Source organism: Heterodontus francisci, chromosome 13 (assembly GCF_036365525.1).
Source record: "Heterodontus francisci isolate sHetFra1 chromosome 13, sHetFra1.hap1, whole genome shotgun sequence".
Classification (NCBI taxonomy): Eukaryota; Metazoa; Chordata; class Chondrichthyes; order Heterodontiformes; family Heterodontidae; genus Heterodontus; species Heterodontus francisci.
Window position 1 is genome coordinate 112,112,650 of NC_090383.1, and position 20,417 is coordinate 112,133,066.

Below are 20,417 nucleotides of genomic sequence, written 5' to 3' on the forward strand. Positions count from 1 at the left end.
GGCCTCTGGGCGGGAAAGCCGTCTTCGACCTTCCCCACCCCTGGTAAAATTCCATGGTGTCGGGAAAGTGACGGGCAGTCCACCCCTTCCTTCCCTCACCATTTTATCCCCCCCCCCCCCCCCGCCTCCTAGCCTGTCCCTAGAGAGCAGTAAAATCCAGCCCTATGTCTCATGTCCTTATGGTTGAGTCTTCATGCAATACAACTGTTGCACATCTCTTGCACTCAGTCTTATGATTGTACTTCAGAAATACTGTTCGAACAGAAGAGATATTTCTTGTATTGCAGTGGCCAATGATGTGTTTTAAGATATTTTAGGATTCGCCATTTGTTGAGTTAGAGCTTGTACATACGAACATACGGATTAGGAGCAGAAGTAGGCCACTCGAGCCTGCTCCACCATCAATAAGTTCATGGCTGAACTGATTACTCCACGTTACCACATACTCCCGATAACCTTTCACCCCCTTGCTTATCAAGAATCTATCTACCTCTGCTTTAAACATATTCAAAGACTCTGCTTCCACTGCCTTTTGAGGAAGAGAATTCCAAAGACTCGCGATCCTCAGAGAAAGAATTTCTCCTCATCTGTTTTAAATGGGTGACCCCTTATTTTTAAACAGTGATCCATCCATGCCAAAGACTTGCAGGTTGATAGGTAAATTGGCCATTAGCAATTGCCCCTAGTATAGGTAGGTGGTAGGGAAATATAGGGACGTGGGGATGTGGTAGGAATATGGAATTAGTGTAGGATTAGTATAAATGGCTGGTTGATGGTCGGCACAGACTCGGTGGGCCGAAGGGCCTGTTTCAGTGCTGTATCTCTAAGCATCCCTAGTTCTAGATTCTCTCAAGGAGAAACATCCTTTCCACATCCACCCTGTCGAGACCCCTCAGGATCTTTATATGTTTTAATCAAGTCGCCCGTTACTCTTCTAAATTCCAGCGGATATAAGCCTAGCCTGTCCAATCTTTACTCGTTAGATAGCCTGGCCATTCTAGGTATCAGTCTAGTAAACCTTCTTTGCACTGCTTCCAACACATTTATACCCTTAAATAAGGAGACCAGTACTGTACACAGTACTCCAGATGTTGTCTCACCAATGCCCTGCATTTCAGGGTTTTGCCCCCATTACTCTGTCTGAGAGTCCATTCTATGCATCAATCTTGGGATATGAAAATCTTCCTGATTTATCCTAAATTTCCCTTTTACTAGTTTGAGCCTGTATCCCTCTGTCCTACTTTCTCTTTAATTTAGAGCAATATTCTGCATATGCCTTTTCCATATGATCTGCAATTGTATTAACTTCTATAAGATCAATATTTCCTTGAATCTATTGGGGTTGATTTTTAATCTGAGAAGATTAAAGAACTGAAAACAGAACAGCAGAAATGTTCAGCTGAAACTGACTACTTAGCAGTTACAGGTTGCCAAATGTGAAAGGCAGAATCCTATTGTGAATTGAATGCTTTAAAACCATTGTGGTAACAGAGCCAGTTGTATTGTATTTTCCAAAGAAATGCCCAAACGCATTTTCATAAAATAGAGATTCATGGATTTGAATCTAAAAGCTATTCTAGTCAGGTTAAAGGTGCTTTTATATTATAGGAGTGCATCTGATTTGTTGTAGGGGAGCTGGATTTGTACCAGGGAAGGGAAGGAGGTGAATTCAAGTATGATGTGGCGACTGCCCACATGGTAGTGTTGCTTATCTTGTATCACACAAGCACTGGTTGATTGTTATTTGGGAGCCACTCCTGCAGCTACTTATTATTTCCACTAAAGCATGTGCCACAACATCAATTAAACAATGGTTTAATGGAAAATATTCTGCACTTTAATGCCATTTGTTCTCTATACATAGAGAACACCATGGCTTAATTGATTTGGACAAGGTTTCACTAAAGAGATGCTTCTGGTCATTTTGTCTAATAACTCAAATCATTTCTTTCAATTCTGCTGTAGCAATGTGTTCCAGGGGTGATAAAAGACAGATCAGAACTAGTTGGATCATCATTATATATCTTAAAGTCAAAACTTTTTTTTTTACTTATTTGTTCCATTTTTGGGTTTCACATTAGATGTTCTACTTCACTTGGGAGTATCTGACCACACTCAAACAGACCTTGTGTCCCTTACAAAACTAGAATGTATTTTTTCTTTGCCCAATATTTAGGCCTATAGCATTCGGTCCAGCAGTTAAACTGTATTCAGGTTTACTGGATTATATCTAGCAAAGGGCAACCAGAATTTGATAAAAAGGGGAAAAATATAGAATACGTGTTAACTAGCCAATAATCTAAAAACAGATTGTAAGAGCTTTTACAAGTATATAAAAAGGAGGAGAGTAGCTAAAGTAAATGTTAGTCCTTTAGAGGCAGAGATAGGAGAATTTATCGGGAATGAAGAAATGGCAGAGGCATTAAGCAATTTTGTGCCTGTTTTCACAATAGACAAAATACATACCAGAAATAGTGGGTAACCAAGGGGCTAATAAGAGTGAGGAACGTAAAATAATTAATATCAGCAGAGAAGAAGTATCTGTGAAACTTAAAGGACTAAAAGCCAACAAATCCCCAGGACTTGGCCTACATCCTAAGGTTCTAATAGAGGTATTAGAGCATTTGCATCCATCTTCAGCCAGAAGTGCCAAGTAAATGATCCATCTCTGCTCCTCCTGAGATCCCCAGCATCACAGATGCCAGTCTTCAGCCAATCTGGTTCACTCCATGTGATATCAGAAACTGCTGAAGGCACTGGATACTGCAGAGGCTATGGGCCCTGACAACATTCTGACAATAGTACTGAAGACTTGTGCTCCAGCACTAGCTGTGCCCCGAGCCAAGCTGTTCCTGTACAGCTACAACAATGGTATCTACCCGGCAATGTGGAAAATTGCTCAGGTATGTCCTGCGCACAAAAAAGCAGGACAAATCCAACCCAGCCAATTACCGCCCTATCAGTCTACTCCTACTCATCAGCAGAGGTTGTCGACAGTGCTATAAAGCAGCACTTGCTCAGCAATAACCTCAGTTTGGGTTCTGCCAGGGCCACTCAGCTCCTGACTTCATGTTTGGACCAAGGCTGTAATGGACAATAGAGTTGAATTAAAGAGGTGAGGTGAGAGTGACTGTCCTTAATAGCAAGGCAGCATTTGATAGAGTATGGCATCAAGGAGCCCTAGCACGATTGACGTTAATGGGACTCGAGGGAAAAACTCTCCATTGGTTGAAGTCATATTTAGCACAAAGGAAGATGGTTGTGCTTGTTCAAGGCCAATCATCTCAGTCCCAGGACATCACTGCAGGAGTTCCTTAGGGTAGTGTCCTAGGTCCAACCGTCTTCAGCTGCTTCATCCTTGACATTCCATCCATCATGAGGTCAAGTGGGGTTGTTCGCTGATTGCACAGTGTTCAGTACCATTCTCAACTCCTCAGATACTGAAGCAGTCTGTGCCCCCGTGCAGCAAGAGCTGGACAACATACAGGCTTGGGCTGATAAGTGGCAAGTAGCATTTGTGCCACACACATGCCAGGCAATGGCCATCTCCAACAAGAGAATCTAACCATTTCCCCTTGATATTCAATAGTATTATCACTGAATCCCCCACCAACAACATCCTGGAGGTTACAATTGACCAGAAACTTAACCGGGACCAGCCATATAAATATTGTGGCTACAAGTGCAGGTTAGAGACTAGGAATGCTGCAGCAAGTAACTCACCTCCTGGCTCTTCAAAGCTTGCACACTATCTGCAAGGCACCAGTCAGGAGTGTGATGGAATACTCTCCACTTGTCTGGATGGGTGCAGCTCCAACAACACTCAAGAAGGTAGACCATGGGGCGGCGCAGTGGTTAGCACCGCAGCCTCACAGCTCCAGCGACCCGGGTTCAGTTCCGGGTACTGCCTGTGTTGAGTTTGCAAGTTCTCCCGGTGACCACATGGGTGCTCTGGTTTCCTGCCACAGCCAAAAACTTGCAGGTTGTTAGCTAAATTGGCCATTGTAAATTGCCCCCAGTGTAGGTACATGGTGGGGATGTGGCAGGGAATATGGGATTAATGTCGGATTAGTATAAATGGGTGGTTGTTGGTTGGCACAGACTTGGTGGGCTGAAGGGCCTATTTCAGTGCTGTATCTCTCTATGACTTTATGACCATCTAGGACACAGCAGCCTGCTTGGTTGGCACCCCATCCTCCACCTTAAGCATTCACTCCCTCCACCACCAGCATACTGGCAGCAGTGTGTACCATCGAGACTCCTTCAACAGCACCTTCCAAACCTGCCACCTGGAAGAACAAGAGCAGCAGATGCATAGGAACACCACCACCTGCAAGTTCCCTTCCAAGCCACACACCATCCTGACTTTGAACTATATCGCTGTTCCTTCACTTGTCACTCAGTCAAAAAGTTGGATCTCCCTCCTTATCAACACTGGATGTACCTTCACCACATGAACTACAGAGGTTCAAGAAGGCCGCTCACCAGCACCTTCTCGAGGGGAATTGGGGATGGGCACCAAATGCTGGCCTAGCCAGCAAAGCTTGCCTCCCATGAATGAATATAATAAACAAATTATGGCACAGGCTATAAATATACGAACACATTTATTGACTATAAAACCAGTATAAATGTTTGGTTTTTTTTAAATTACGATCTTTTAATAATTTCTTAAGTTTAAAAACAACAGACACATCCGCTGCTCAGTGCTAGCACACTACTGAGTCAGAAGATTGTAAGATCAAGCTTCGCTCCAGAGACTTGTCATCTCGGCTAACACTTCAGTGCAGTACTGATTGCTGCACTGTTGGAGGTGCCATACTTTGGATGAGATGTTAAATCAAGACTTCATCTGTCCTCTCTGATCCCATGGCATTAATAAAAAGCAAGGGAGTTCTCCCAGTATCCATTCATCCCTCAAGCAATATCAGTAAACCACATTATCTGATCATTTGTCTTATTGCTTTGTGCAGCTTGTATAGAAGTGCAATATAAATGCAAGTTTTTCTTTATTTTAAAACAGACTCTTGAAGAAAAGAATTGCTCGATACATGCATGGATACTTGCTACTGCAGAGTCCTCTAACTGGACTCTTGCTGAGAGCTTCAGGTATTGGCTTATTGTTGCAATACAGCCAAAGTATAACCACATTTCCTTTGAAGAAATCTCAGAACAAAGAGAATTAACGTCTTTGTTATAACTACATTTACAGGACTTGACATAGCATTTTGAATGCTTCTGCCAGAAAAAGCACTGTGAATAGTCCCACATGACGCTTGATGAACGGAATGATTTGATTCCTTCCTGAGAAACGCAACTGATCTGTTGCAACCATTCTGCTGAGCCTGGTGTTGATTGCACATTAATTGTGTTTAATTGTATGCAGGTGGTGGGTATTAACTGGGGTTCCACTTAAGCACTGATAAAAATAGACATGGATTAAGACTGTGGTTGTTGGGTTAGGAATGAAAGAAAGTCTTGCATTTATGTAGCCCTTTTCATGATGGCTGTACATCACAAAGCGTTTTACAGTCAATGACTGTGTGGAGTTTGCAAGTTCTCCCTGTGACCACGTGGGTTTCCGCCATGTGCTCCGGTTTCCTCCCACCGCCAAAGACTTGCAGGTTGATAGGTAAATTGGTCATTGTAAATTGCCCCTAGTGTAGGTAGGTGGTAGGAGAATGGTAGGGATGTGGTAGGGAATATGGGGTTAATGTAGGATTAGTATAAATGGGTAGTTGCTGTTCGGCACAGACTCGGTGGGCCGAAGGGCCTGTTTCAGTGCTGTATCTCTAAAGAAATAAAGAAATGCTTTTTAAGTGTAGTCACTGTTGTAATGTAGGAGGTGTATGCTTGTAAAGTGTAACTCTAAGTAACTATAAAGGTGTGTAAAGATTAGCTCCAGTTTTATCCTTCACCAACTGGCTTTCTGTATTAAATCACCCGCATTTGCAGAAAACTTCATATAGTAATTAGGAACGCTGCTGGACAGAAAGGGTATAACTGTATAAGTGAATGGGTTTTGAATGAGTTAAAATCTCACCCAGTGATACCAATGGCTCTAAGCCCAACTGCATACTAAACCATCTTTTTGTTCTATAGGAACCAGTTTCAGGCTCGTACTGATGTCCGCAGCATACAAAACCACGATGCGTATTATTTAGAGCCTGTTGTTAGGTTACCAGTTTTCACTGATCGGCAAGAAATAATCCAATCATAAACAAAATATATAGTTTAGTCACAATAGATTTACTAGAATCTCCACTCTTTATCACACTGGTTGGTGTATTTAATTCTTGCCCGTGCTGTATTAACACCTGTTTGTTTTAAACAGCTTGACAGTAAGCTGTAAAACAAAAAGCAAAATAGTACAGAAGCTGGAAATCTGAAATAAAAATAGAAAATGCTGGCAACACTCAGTTGGTCAGTCAGCAGAGAGAGAAACGTAGGGGTTAAAGTTTTAGGTCTGACCTAAGGTCATTGATATGAAACAGTAACCCTAAGTTCTCTCTGCTTCATGACCTAACTGAGTTTTTCCAGTATTTTCTGTGTTAAACAATTACATTAATCTAGCAGACATGAGAGTTTAATGCAGATGCATTAATCAGTCTGATAAAAATGACACATGGAGAAAATTAAACCCCTTAGTTTTGTACCTTTTTTATAAATCCTTTATGCCGATGCTTTGAGTTGCTCTTGGCTGTCCTCAGCAATATTTGCTACCACCGTTATGATTCAGCAGTCTCTGTACAAACAATGTTGCTGTGTGGAGAACTGGAAAGTTAATCTGAGTTCAGGTGATTTGTATGCCATGTACAATGGAAAAAGCGTGAAGTTAATTAGGCGGACAAAAAAAGGAATTTGAGTTACCAGAAAATTAATGTATGTGGTCCATCTGAAAGCTTTTGATATACAAACAGCAGACATTGACTACTTTATTCATCTTACTAACACAGTTCTCAGTAAACTTTTGTGGAGTGCGTTTTTCACTTTCATCGCAAAATAGGTTTCCAAATTGCATGACAAAATGCTTCTTTAGCATTTTTTTGTATTATACTCAATTTACCTGACATGCTGGTTTTTATTATATTTTTGCACAAAAATATCCTTATTTGCCATATTGTTGGCAGTGGAACCTTTTTGTGTTCATTTCACAACCACCTATCACCAACACTGGGGACGATTGCCACAGTGCTGTTCACATGACTGCCCTTTTCATACCATATATAAAAGTGACCACCTTTGAGTTTTCTTTTCCCAGCTGCTGCCTTTAGCCACCAGTCTGCAGTTCACTTGTGTTGCTACATAGATGCTATGCCAGTAGACATAAAAGTAGGCAAATCAGCAAAACCATGCTTCTGTTTGTATCTCCCAGAGTTTCCAAACAGAAATTTACCTATTGACTGGTGAGACTATTTTGCACAGTTATATTTAATGAGGAGGAAATCCATAGGAATGATATGGATCATTTTAGGTCATTTTGCGGCCATGCTCCAACCCTCAAGAAGATTTCTGTGGAGAGCCACGCAGAGCAATCTCCATACTTTTACTGAACAGTAATAATTGCGTTTTTGCTTTAAAAGCAACTGTCTTTATTTCATGTCAAAGGCCCACCTTCTTAAGCTTGATATTTAATCAGCATGCTAGTGTTGTGCACGGGATGTAGTATGAAAACAAAGGTGAGTTTGCTTATCAGCTTTCATTCTTTAAATGCAGGTATCTTTCACACCTCACAATCATCAAATCAGTCCTCTATCTAATTTGTAAGAATTGGTTATAGAGAGAGTTATTCAAAACAGGTTTATACATTGCTTTATTAGCAAGAAGGAAGAAAAACTTGCGTTCCTATAGCACGTTTCACTATGTCAGGGTGTCCCAAAGCGTTTTACAGCCAATAATGTACCATTTGAAGTGTAGTCACTTCAAAATGTAGGAAACAAGGCAAACCATTTTCACACAGGAAGGTCCTACAAACAGCAAAGTGATAATGATCAAATAATCTGTTAGTGATGTTGGTTGAAGAATAAATATTGGCCTGTGCATGTCCTGATAAAAGGGCAGAAAATTCCCAGGAAAGAAAATACTGTATGCAGTATTGGAAAGGGTCAGGTGCTTAGGTTACTCCTTTATGATGCATCATTACGCCTCTTACTGACCTAGGCTTGCTTGCTTATGGCATAATTGAGGATTATTCCGTTCAAACATTGAGCCTTCAAGGTGGATGATTTCACTTTAGTGATGCACCCTTCAATAATGTTGGTTAAACTACACTGCTCATTTTAAAATTGTCATGTTTCTTAACATTTTTAAGGGCTGCATCCTAATATTTGTAGAGTTTGTAGCAATTTTGGTTTTTATATATATGTTTACAGTCCACTTCTACAGCAGCACGTTTTCTGTGCTTGTGTACTTCATTTCAGTAGAAATGAATCTTGAAGTCTGTAGAGCAGAGAGAAAAGCTTTTATTCTCAGGCCTGCATCCCATTTAAACCACGTGGGTAGCTATATGCATTGAATGCCTTTGAAGATGTTTGCTTAATGACATCTGCAGCGTGGATGCCAAAGTAAGATAACATTGCAACTTGTACACAGTCAAATTAGATGTTTACGTGGAATAAAATTGAAGAGTAGAGAATTTTTTCAGGCAGTAAATATTTCTATGATTTTCTAAATATAAAAATCACACTTTTGAACTGTGGAATCTGTATTTTAACTCGTGATGGTTAAATCGTGGATTTTCCTGTCTGCTGCTTGAAGACATTTCTCCTCCATTTTTATATTAACATAGTGAAAAGTCTACATATTTTTTTCCTTCCAGCATTTACATGTTCAATTTTATTTCTCTAGGAATGAACGAGAGGGAATTCCAGCCAATTTGATCCAGCACCTTGATGTATGTGTGGAAATCCCACAGTGTGGAATCATCAGATCACTCAATGTTCATGTGAGTGGAGCTTTGCTCATGTGGGAGTACTTACGACAGCAGATGATGAAGCAAGGTGTGAGACCATAACAGGGACTGCACAAATGTGAAAATTAAGGCGATTGCTTCTTGTTAATATGTGTTTTGCCACTTGTAAATCAATAACTGTGCCGCTCAGAATAAGCATCTACGGAGGAAGTCTGCAAATCTCTAGATAATCTGCTGAAAATAAAGTGCTACTGGAAGATTGGCTGGAGACAATGACCTCATTTAAACCATGGACTGCTTTGGATGTACAAATCCAAATGGTTGAACTTCATGTATCATTTTAATATTTTATGTCTAAGTAAGAATATTTCTTCTTTAACATAATTTCCTCCTGGATAGGAACAGGAAGAGGCTGTTCCGCCATTCAGTTGCATCATGGCTATTGTGTACCTCGACTCGATTTACCCCCTCAATACTTTTCCTAAACAAAAGTCTGTATCAATTGATCAATCTCAGTTTTGACATTTTCATTTGACCTAGCTTCAACAGTTTTTTGTGGGGGGTGGGGGTGGGGAGGAAGAGAGTTCCAGATTTCCAATACCCTTTATGCAAAAAAGTGCTTCCTGGCATCAACCTACAAGGGCCTAGCTGTAATTTTAAAGTTATATGCAGGACTCTCACAATAGAGGAAATTGTTTCTCTCTCATGAGTTTTTGAGTATCAAGTTGTGAACTAAACTTACTCAACAATTGCTGCTCCTATTTTTTTTTTAGTGAGCCTCACCATCAGAATCCTGCTTTTATAAATCAAACCAGTGCAAAAGATTGTGACAAAGAAGGTAACTGTTAATGTAACAATGCATATTTATCCATAGAGGTTCTCTGATTACCACTCTTTTGTAGTATGTTTTTACATTCATTTCTAAAGGAATAGAAATGAAAAGCAGAAAAGTTAATGCTAGGCGTGTTTAAGACCTTGGTTAGACCACACTTCAAATATTGTGAATGGTTTTGTTTGCCATATTATAAAAAGGGTACAGAGATGCCGGAGAAGGTGCAAAAAGATTTACTCTAATAGCATCAAAACTGAAAGGTTATACCAGGGGTGTCCAACCTTTTTGCATAAGGGGCCATGTTACAAATTTTTGTCTTGCATCGGGGGCCAGTGAGCAAATTTTGGGAAGATAAAGGCATTAGAAATTTATTTTACTATTAAAACAAAAAAATGTGCATTTTTGTGAACAAGCTTTAAATGAGAAGACTAATTTTATCAACTTATTTTCTTGTCACTATGTTGAACACTGATTTAGTGAGATACCTGGTATTGTTTTTGCTTGCACATGTAGTCAGTGTCTGCTCACTCACTTGATGTAGTGATCCAAGATATCCCAGGTCGATGTCCATTTGTCAGGAGTGATCATGATCTCTGTCTGTCTGTGTGTGTGTGTGTGTCTCTCTCTCTCGCAGACCATATGTTGGACAACCCTGAGTTATACCTATTAGGAAAGATTGAACAGGCTGAGGCTCTTTTCTCTAGAAAGAGAACAATGAAGGGTGATCAATAAAGGAGCATCGCTGTTCTACAGGTTAATGGGGACTTCCCTTGGCTGACACCACTTCTGCATGTGGGGTATCCAAAATGTAGACTTGTAAAAGAAAAAAATTGCTTAGTCTGAAAATATCTCTTAGCACTGTTCTTTCAATGAGTGACTTTGAAATGTAGCCTGTAGTCACTGTTGTGTAGCCAAAATACAAGTTAGAGGGTTCAAAGGTTAGCTGTGTGGACATGTTCAGTTACCTTCACTCACATTTTTTCCTATTTCATTGAGGCCTATTATACTAAAATACACTGGGTGGTTCAGTTTCATTGTTGTTAATTCAGCCCCATTACACCATCTGGCTTAGAAGCTGCTCCTAACCAGTTGTCTCAATGATGTCTACCACACTCCCACTCTGAGCTGAAGTGAGACCAAATCTAAAGATGTTGTCCATAATCCTTTATAATTATTTGATTTCTTTAAAAAAAAAAGTCCTCATGGGGTTAGGTGGCACACTTGGTTAACACTCAGTACTTTCAGCTTCTAAGACTGAGGTTTGAATCGAACCCAGGTTGAAGGGATGTAAATCTACTTGATGTAAGGGTGATCTGTGAAATAAGTTTGGGGCCGTCTCAGTTGAATTCCTAATGGTGTGAGCCTACGGTATTGAACTGTCGCTAAATTGGCAATCTGACTTGACAGCACTATAGCATTGGCTGCGGTAGGAATTGGAAATATCTCTCAATTAGAGCTTGGTGTTAAGGCAAATAAAAATTAAGATGCACCTGAATGAGATTTGATCACATCTGATCTAGGTGTGCTTGATGCTGACACTTGAGACCAAAGGCCAAATAGTGTTCCATTTCCCAGCATTAACTTCCCTCATTCTGAGCAGAAGGGGAAAAATGAGCGCTGGTTGTGATATTTAAAAAATGATATTCCCTATTTAAGACCGGTGTACTGAAACTTAAAGTTTCTGAATTCCAAACTGGTCTCTTTGATACCTGCTTTTAATTTTTTCAAATTGGTTGAGGTTTATCCAATTGCAATTAGAGTCATAGGCTGGAATTTTATGATTTTCCCCCGTGGCAGGTTTGGAGGCAGGGAGAGCATAAAATTGTGTGGGATGGTAGCGGAGGGGGTTCCTGCCACCAGCCGCCTCCACCAAAATTTATTCCAGGGTGGGAAAGCCTGTCAACAGCCTTCCTGCCCCGCCGCCAATTGAGGCCCTTAACTGGACAATTAATCCCCAATTAAGGGCCTCATCCCACCACAATTCGCCGTGCGGCAGGTAGCTCTGTCGCCGCACAGGAAGCACACTATGAAAAACCGCACAGGCTGCTTCCAGGCTCCCGGAGTTTGGGTGGTGGTGTAGGGGGTTCCCCTCATTAAAAGGCACTTAAGTGCCTGAGCAAGAGACCTGGCATCGGGGTTGGGGGGCACCACTAAGTGCCAGCCCCTGCTCTTGCTAGTAATGCTGCTACAACCCCCACCCCACCAGACCCCTCCTGCCCTGACCTACCTGTGGCCTAGGTCCAGCATTGTTCATGGGTCCGCAATTGCATTGCTCAGTGGAAGAGCTGCCGGTCTCTGGCTGGCGGGACTTCTGGCAGCGGTGTCCTTGATCCTATGGGAGGCCTGCCACTGTCCGCTTAAGTGCCTGATTGGCACTAGATTCGGCCGGCCTCTGATGAAGAGGCGATGCAGGATTCTTGGCGTCGCTTTTTCCAGACATCGCCATCCATGTCTCCAGCAGAAAATCCCGGCCGTAAAGTCATTACGGCACAGAAGGAGGCCATTCAGCCTCAAGTCCATGCCGACTCTCTCTCGAGAGCAATCCTGTCCGTCCCAATTGACAGAATAAATAAACTGGAAATGAAAAGGGACAAATTTGATACCGTGTATGATAAACTAAATACAACTTAAAATTGCATTTTATATTATTTTGACTGCACCCTTCTTTTAAAGCAGGATCCAGTATGTTCCACAGTGTTTACAGAACTATTTATTGAGAATGCAATGGGAAATTTTAAAATATTTTTCATTAACTGATTTAAAACCTAACCACATATTTACATTTTCTACAGTTGTACACATGCAAACTTTGATATATAATAAATAATGAGAATAAATTTATGGTGCTAATGTTTCAAAATGCTTCGTTACCAACACAAGGCATCTATTTTTGAACTCCATCCCTAGCCCAGATGAATCAAGTCTTTTTGTGATGTTTATGGACCTTGGCTGTAAAGAGTTTGGCTGCTGTCAGCTCAGGTTGTCAGTGGGCCTACATCACAAGACTGCCTGCAATGTAACAGTCTCATTCAGGTGCAGCTGGTGTGGGAAGTGGAAAGACTACAGAGGTGTGGAGTAAGAACCACTCTTCAGGCAGTGGGGGGATCTACATGGCACACAGTATTTGTGGTACTGCCACCCACCCATTAATGTTAATGTATTAATTAATTTCTCCTGTTCGAATTTGCCAGTTTTGCTTATTTCTAAGATAAAAGCAAAATACTGCAGATGCTGGAAATACTCAGCAGGTCTGGCAGCAGCTGTGGAGAGAGAGAAGCAGAGTTAACGTTTCAGGTCAGTGACCCTTCTTCAGATCTCCAGGTCACTGACCTGAAACGTTAACTCTGCTTTCTCTCTCCACAGATGCTGCCAGACCTGCTGAGTATTTCCATCATTTCGTGTTTTTATTGCTTAGTTCTAAGGCTGCCTGCTAGAGCGGTGGCCATTTTGTACTGGCATATATACTGATTTGATCACCAGACACCTCGCCTTTACACTGAAGATTGGACTGCCTGAATTGTAATTTAAGATGGGCTAATTACTTCAGTCACAAAATGCTCTTGTTGAAAGACTCAGCAGGTCTCTGGCCAGCTGTCCCCATCTGTAGCTGCTCAAATTGGCAATTTCATTGATATTTTCCATTAGAACCTCTATGAGGAAAGTATTTCAGACTGGCAACACAGCCCTCCTCTTTAAAACAGTCCTTTCTTTTAAAGTGCAATGCTGGACAGAATACATCTCTCCTGTGCTTTAACAGACTTCAAAATAGTTGATGTAACAAAAACAAAAATATTCTATTTGCCAACATTGATGACCCTCGGCTCATTTGGCAGAAAATCCACCAGTATTAAATTTAATAAAAAAAGAAAGTACTCTTGTTAGCACCTTTCATATCCTCAGGATGTCCCAAAGCAAAGCACTTCTGAAAGGTAATCACTGTCATCATATAGGCAAATGCAGCAGCCAAGTTGTGCAAAGCAAGGTCCCACAAAAAGCAATGCGATAAATTACCAGATAATCTCCTTTTTAATGGTGTTAATTTGAGGGGTAAGTTTTGACCAGGACACTGGGAGAGCTTCCTTGCTCCTCTTCCACTCGTGCTCTAGGATCTTTGATGTCTACCTAAGAGGAAAAGTGGAGTCTCAGTTTAATGTCTCATCAGAAAGATGGCGGATCTAACAGTGTAGCACTCCCTCGGGACTGCCCTGAAGAAGCATGTAAGATGCTGCAGCATAAAATGCTAAAGCAAAATTGGGCATTGAATGTTTAGTTGGGCATTAAAGTCCTTAGACGGTCTAGTTATCTAAACTAGAAGATTCAAGATTCAGTCAGTTTGCTCTGAGTGTGTTGCTCTCACCTGGAGCCTGAGTGTCTTCAGATTGGGTAGGAGGTATATTATGAGGCTGATTCCCTGGACTGAGTTAGGAGAAAATATTACCTATGCTGCTGTTTAAATTCTGAAGAGAAGAATGAGTAGATCTTGATGGAGATTGACCATTTTTTTGCAGATATGGAAAAAGTTGATCTAGGAAAGTTGTGCTTTTGGACATAGGGTTTAAGGATTACTGGACACGTTTGAAGTTTAAAAGCAACTAAAGAAAACTTTTAAAACTTTTTCTTCTAAAAGGATGACCGAATTGAGGAGCAGGTTAGTAACGGGTGGCGGAACAGGGAATATTGGCCATTTTAAAGAAAGGACTAGCTGAATTTCTATTAAGATTTGGGGCTATTACTTCTGGAATTCAGCCTGAATCTAGATGGTATAAAACGTTGCTAGGTTTCTGTTATGGTCTCATTCTGATTGTTATCCACCAAACCCTCAGGGAAAGCACACATAGTTGCATTTGTGTGGATATCTGATGAAAACAGGGTTAGACTTGACAGGAGTGCCCTCCATGATTGAATAAACTGCCAGCTTGCCTGTGATACTACACTCCAACAGGAGTTGGAACATTTTTGGAGATGGAAAACTGGAATGGAATACGTTGTTATAAAAAAAGTGTGTTCAATCATACATCAGATAACCTAGATTTAAGGGTCTTTATCAGTACGGTTTTATGTTCCAGTCCCGTACTTAAACTTTTCTGTAAAGATTTATTTCTCTACTTCACAAGAAAGGAAGTATCCTGAATGTGTGAAGATGTGTTTCTGACTTTTTAAACCTGTATGTCCTATTTTTGCAGTACAAAGGATTGTTTGATAAAATATTTTTGCTGCAACATCTCTCAAAAGGTTTCATTTGTATACTGAATCTGTATATTTATAATTTTATTTTGTTTAGAGATACAGCACTGAAACAGGCCCTTCAGCCCATCGAGTCTGTGCCGACAATCAACCACCCATTTATACTAATCCTACATTAATCCCATTACCCTCTCACATCCCCACCTTCCCTCAATTCCCCTACCACCTACCTATACTAGGGGCAATTTATAATGGCCAATTTACCTATCAACCTGCAAGTCTTTGGCTGTGGGAGGAAACCGGAGCACCCGGTGAAAACCCACGTGGTCACAGGGAGAACTTGCAAACTCCGCACAGGCAGTACCCAGAATCGAACCCAGGTCACTGGAGCTGTGAGGATGCAGTGCTAACCACTGCGCCACTGTGCCGCCCCCAATAGAGTCTGTTATCCCCCACTGTTGTTTTTAAGCAATTCAATTGATCTCTCTTCCTCGCCTAAAGCAATCTTATTAACCAATATAAGTGTACAGCAGTAGCGGGATTGGCTATGTAATTACTGACCTTGTGTTGCTTCCGGTCCTGAATCGCAATTGAAGGTATCTGCCTTGGCAAGCGAAAAAATATTTAAGATCTTATACTAGTGGGGACGAAATGTGCTCGGGAACAGATTATGGAAAAGCAACCGGTTGAGCCATTTAGCAGCAATGAAGCTAATGCTGAAGCCTCATAAAACTGTTCCAATGTTTGAAAAGGGATGTGATAAATAACCAGGCTTTTCCATGCAGAGATTTAAGTGCCACTGGTAAACAAGCGATCGTGGTCCTGCATTTGTTCAACAGAAGAGGTTCATTTTCTCTATCGCATTTAAAGCAGATAGGCCCCAATTTGAATCTTTCTCCTGAAATTTACAAAAAGGGGGACTCCAGCGGTACTCCCAAAAAATTAAACAAAATCAGGGGGTTGCTGCTGCAGCTGCAAAGTGCTGGGGAAAAAATTGAGAGGGCTAAACAGTCTCAAAATGATGCAACTTCAACAGCTTCTAAAGTACTTTTCAAACTGTTGTAGGGTGTTTTTGTTAATTTATTAATTTTCAAGAGAGCGGGTCTTTGATATCTCGCTTTTTTTCAGCAATTGCTGTGAAAACTAAGATTGATTAATGAAAGGAGAAGAAAAGCCCTTTATATTTTGATGGACTAAACCAGGAGAAATCGTTTCCAGTGGCAAAAGGATCAGTAACTAGAGTACATAGGTTTAAGGTGATTGCCAAAAGAACCAGAGGTGACATGGGGCTGCATTTTATTATGGCAACAGGGGTCCTGGCAGCAGCCCAGAAGGTGGTTGGGGGGTGGGAGGGGTACCCTGCCCCAGCCCTCTGTCGAACCCCCAAAGCCATTCCAAGGCGGGCAGGCAATAAACTGCCTGCCATCGAGGATGCTGTCCCCTTTAAGGAATGAGCTCCCACCTCCAGAGCTGCTGACCAATCAGATGACCCTGGAACACCAAGGAGAGAGAACACCCTGGGACAGCTAAGTGGGGTCAGGGTTGCCAGGGCCAGGTAGGGCGGGTCGGTGGCAGGGGCAATGATTGCTGTCAGGGGGCCCTGGATTGCCCCCAAAGGTGGGACTTTAGCTGGCACCGTCTGCCCGTGGCGGTGGGCCCTTCCACCTTCCTCAAAATTGAGGTGGAAGCTGTAGGCCCTCAACTGACCTAAGATGGAGTAGACCATACGGCCCCTCAAGCCTGCTCCACCATTCATTACGATCATGACTGAACTTCTGCCTCAACTCCACTCTTCCGCCTGCACCCCATGGCCCTTGATTCTCTGAGAGAGCAAAAATCAGTCTATCCCAGCCTTAAATATATTCAATGATGGAACATCCATTACCCTCCGGGGTAGAGAATTCTAAAGATTCACAACTCTCTGCGTGAAGAAATTTCTCCTCACCTCAGTCTGAAATGGATGACTGTGAGCCCTAGTTCTAGATTTGTCACCCTGGGGAGACGGCTCTTAGCATCTACCCTATCAAGTCTCCTTAGAATCTTCTCTCCTAAATTCCAGAGTATTGGCCCATTCTACTCTATCTCTCCTCATAGTCAACCCTCTCATCAGGAGTGCAGGCAAATAGATACCTCACAATGTTGAACGGCATACTGTTTATTTATCTAACTGAAGTAAATAAAATCAGTTTTGTTCAAAGCCTGCCTTTAATTGGAATGGATGCTTGCCTAGTCCACTGTTTGGAGAGTGAAGAGAATTCATGTGGCAGCATAAGTTATATTTCAGTAGTACATACAGGAGTCAGGGTTCTCTTGTTATAGTTCCTGCATTGCGCAACAGTTTACCCAGAAGGTGGGTAGAAAAAGTTGCACTCCAAATCATAGGGGACATGAGGTGCTCTTAATGGGAGGCAACTGGTGACTCTGAAGCCAAGACCCTATCTTATGTAATAAGCCACAAAATATGGCAATTAGTATAATGCTCTTGCCCTTATAAAACAACATACTCACCAATTTACAAAAGCAAAATACTGGGGAAGCTGGAAGTCTGAAATAAAAACAGAAAAATGCTGGAAATGCTCAGCAGTTCAGGCAGCATATGTGGAGAGAAAAACAGAATTAAGTTTCAGGTCGATGACCTTTCATCAGAACTGGGAAAAGTTGGAAACGTAATAAGTTTTAAGCAAGTGAAAGGGGGGAGGGGGGGGAAAAGAACAAAAGGGAAGGTCTTTGATAGGGTGGAAGATGGGAGAGATTTATGGAGGCACAGACTATAATTTATGACCAGAAGTTGAAACAGTGTATCGGCAGACAGAAATCACAAATTGGTTTATATAATAGTGGGCTAGGAGATAGCAGGTGCTGTATAGAAGCTAAGGAAAAGTGGTGGGACAGGCCAAAATTCACCTGAGACGGTTTGATGCTGATGCTACATACCCAAAATGGACAGTGCTCCATATGTTAGCATAGACATGTCACGCCTTGATCAGCACATAATTGGCTAACAATTATTTTTAAAGAAATAAAAAAACAGAAAATTCTGGAAATACTCAGCAAGTCTGGCAGCATCTGTGGCGAGAGAAACGGTTAATATTTCAGGTCGATAACCCTTCATCAGAACTGGGAAAAGTTAGAAATGTAATAGGATTTAAGTCGGTCGATGGGTGGAGGGGCAGAATAAAAGGGATGGTTTGTGATAGGGCGGAAGACTGGAGACATTAATTAACAAAAGAGTTATTTTTAAAGGCGAGACATGCAGCCACAATTGGTAAAGAACGCACTGGTGCCTGATGGGCTCAATCAGTCAGCTAATAGTTTTACTATCCCTAACATCAACTAGAAGAGGCTTCTTTATTTTCCCTCTTTTACAGAGCAATGTGTATGCTGGCTAGTTCTTTGCAGACAAAGTTCAAAGGAAGATTCAGCTCTATGGCTGCTGGCACGCTTGCTGGTAGCTAAACAGTCCAATTCTACATCTGCAGGCTCTCAGCATTTGGCAGTTTGAGGCACAGGAACTCTCGACCTGGGGGAGCCCGGGCAGAAGCAGCTTCCTTCCATTTTCGACGATTCTCTCCTACATCATTGCGTCTTAAGGACTCAAACCTGCACCTAGCATTCCTGATTTTGTTTTTAGCGCCCAGTTGTTCCTGTCAGCATCTTCCTCCTCCTACGTCCATTGTTCGATGTCAGGCAAGGAGAGTTGTTTCTTCTGGTCCTTTCACGGAGCATCTCAATTCCGCTGTGTGTGTAGTATATATAATGTAGAGATGCATGAAAGGGGAAATTAGATAAGTACGTGTAGGAGAAAAGAATAGAAGGGTTGTGCTAATGGGGTGAGATGAAGTTGGGTGGGAGAGGCTAGTACGGAGCATAAACACTGATACAGACCATGTGGGCAGAATGGCCTGTTTCCATTTTGTAAATTTTATGTTATTGTAATATGTGCAGAGAGCAGGGCGGTGGCATTCATTTTGGATTGCTCTAGCAAAGAGCTGGCATGTACACAGTGGGTTGTGTGGCCTCCTGAGCTGTAACCATCTACAGATCTATTTGTCAGTGGCTTGTGTTATGCTTGTTTTGGTAAGAAGAGCTCGTGTTGATCCTTACAATAATCTATTGCACACATCTATCTTATAGAGAATTGACATGAAACACCTCTATAGTCTCAATGCAGATTTGACTTCATTGTATAAAATTAAATCAAAAACTATTTATGCTATAAATTGATTAAAACCAATACTGAGTTAGTAAGATCCACAAAACGCAATCTATGCCGTGACAGAACATAATTGGTCTTCACTTTGAGAAGACTGTCAAAGCAATGTGCAGGATTTTTTTTTAAACTGCTAACCACAGCACAAACCACTGGTTTGTCAGCATTTTCAAAAAGAGATAGGAACCAGTTAATTTAAATATCGATAATATCTTGCTGGACAAATGGATCACAAGCATTTATGAATCCTGCACGTCTTTGATCTTTTTTCAAGTTAGACAAACACATTCAGATTAATTTTTCAGTGTGTGTGGCAATATCTTAATATATTGGTTTCTCTCTTTCTGCTTTATTTGGAAAAAATGTTGAAATTACCATTTGAGGTTTTGAAGATTGAAGTATCTTTCTTCAGCACAACGCATTGGCCCATATATATAATCCATACTAATTATATCATACAGATTGTGCATGTGATAAAATATTAGGAATCTCAAAGCATTGTTTTTAAGTTAATTTTAGTTTCTGGAAAATCAATTTTGGCACAGAATAGATATAAGACAAGTGAAGATCTTTAATATAGGCATCTTTTGTGTACGGGGATTTTTCCCCAGACTTAAGCTTTGCATTGTAACTACTAATGTATCTCATTTGATGTTGTTTACAATAAGTCAGATGATATACTGTATTAAAGGTATACCAACTGTTACACCGCAAAGTATGTTAACCTGACCCTAAGGGGGAGATGACTGTAACCTGACTTGTTCCTTTAAGGGTGCACGACCTTACTGACATAAACAAATTCATCCTGAGGTCAATCATTGCATAATTGCTCTTCGACATATCCAGAGGTCAAATAGAGGGTATATTACAGTAGTTATATAAGATGAGAAACTCATGTGCCTGCAATTATTTCAATGTGTTTATCAAGATGAGTACTCCCATAGAATCATAGGATGATTAGAGCACAGAAGAAGGCCATTCGGACCATCAAGTCCATGCCGGCTCTCTGCAACAGCAATTTAGCTAGTCCCACACCCTGCCCTTTCCCCGTAGCCCTGCAATATTTTTCTCTTCAGGTGCTTATCCAATTCCCTTTTGAAAGCCACGATTGAATCTGCCTCCCCCCACACTCTCATCCACATCCACTTCCTAACCACACGCTGCAAAAATTGAACATTCTTCTATTCTTACACTGCTCTGCCCCAACCTAAGAAATGACCCCACATTTATAGGTTCAGTATTTAACAAAGGAAGGTGCCTTTTATATATGGAGGGAGGAA

At 41.3% G+C, this 20,417-nt stretch overlaps 1 protein-coding gene across 3 annotated transcripts in view; it reads left to right on the forward strand.

The window, feature by feature from the left end:
• Positions 1 to 13,004, forward strand: part of tarbp1 (TAR (HIV-1) RNA binding protein 1) — a 179,748-nt gene extending 166,744 nt beyond the window's left edge. For all 3 annotated transcript variants that reach the window (XM_068045439.1, XM_068045440.1, XM_068045441.1), the window contains one exon: positions 8,848 to 13,004. In XM_068045439.1, coding sequence (XP_067901540.1) covers positions 8,848 to 9,013 — 166 coding nt within the window. In that variant the 3' untranslated portion in view covers positions 9,014 to 13,004. The remainder of the gene's footprint in view (positions 1 to 8,847) is intronic.
• Positions 13,005 to 20,417: the final 7,413 nt, after the last annotated feature.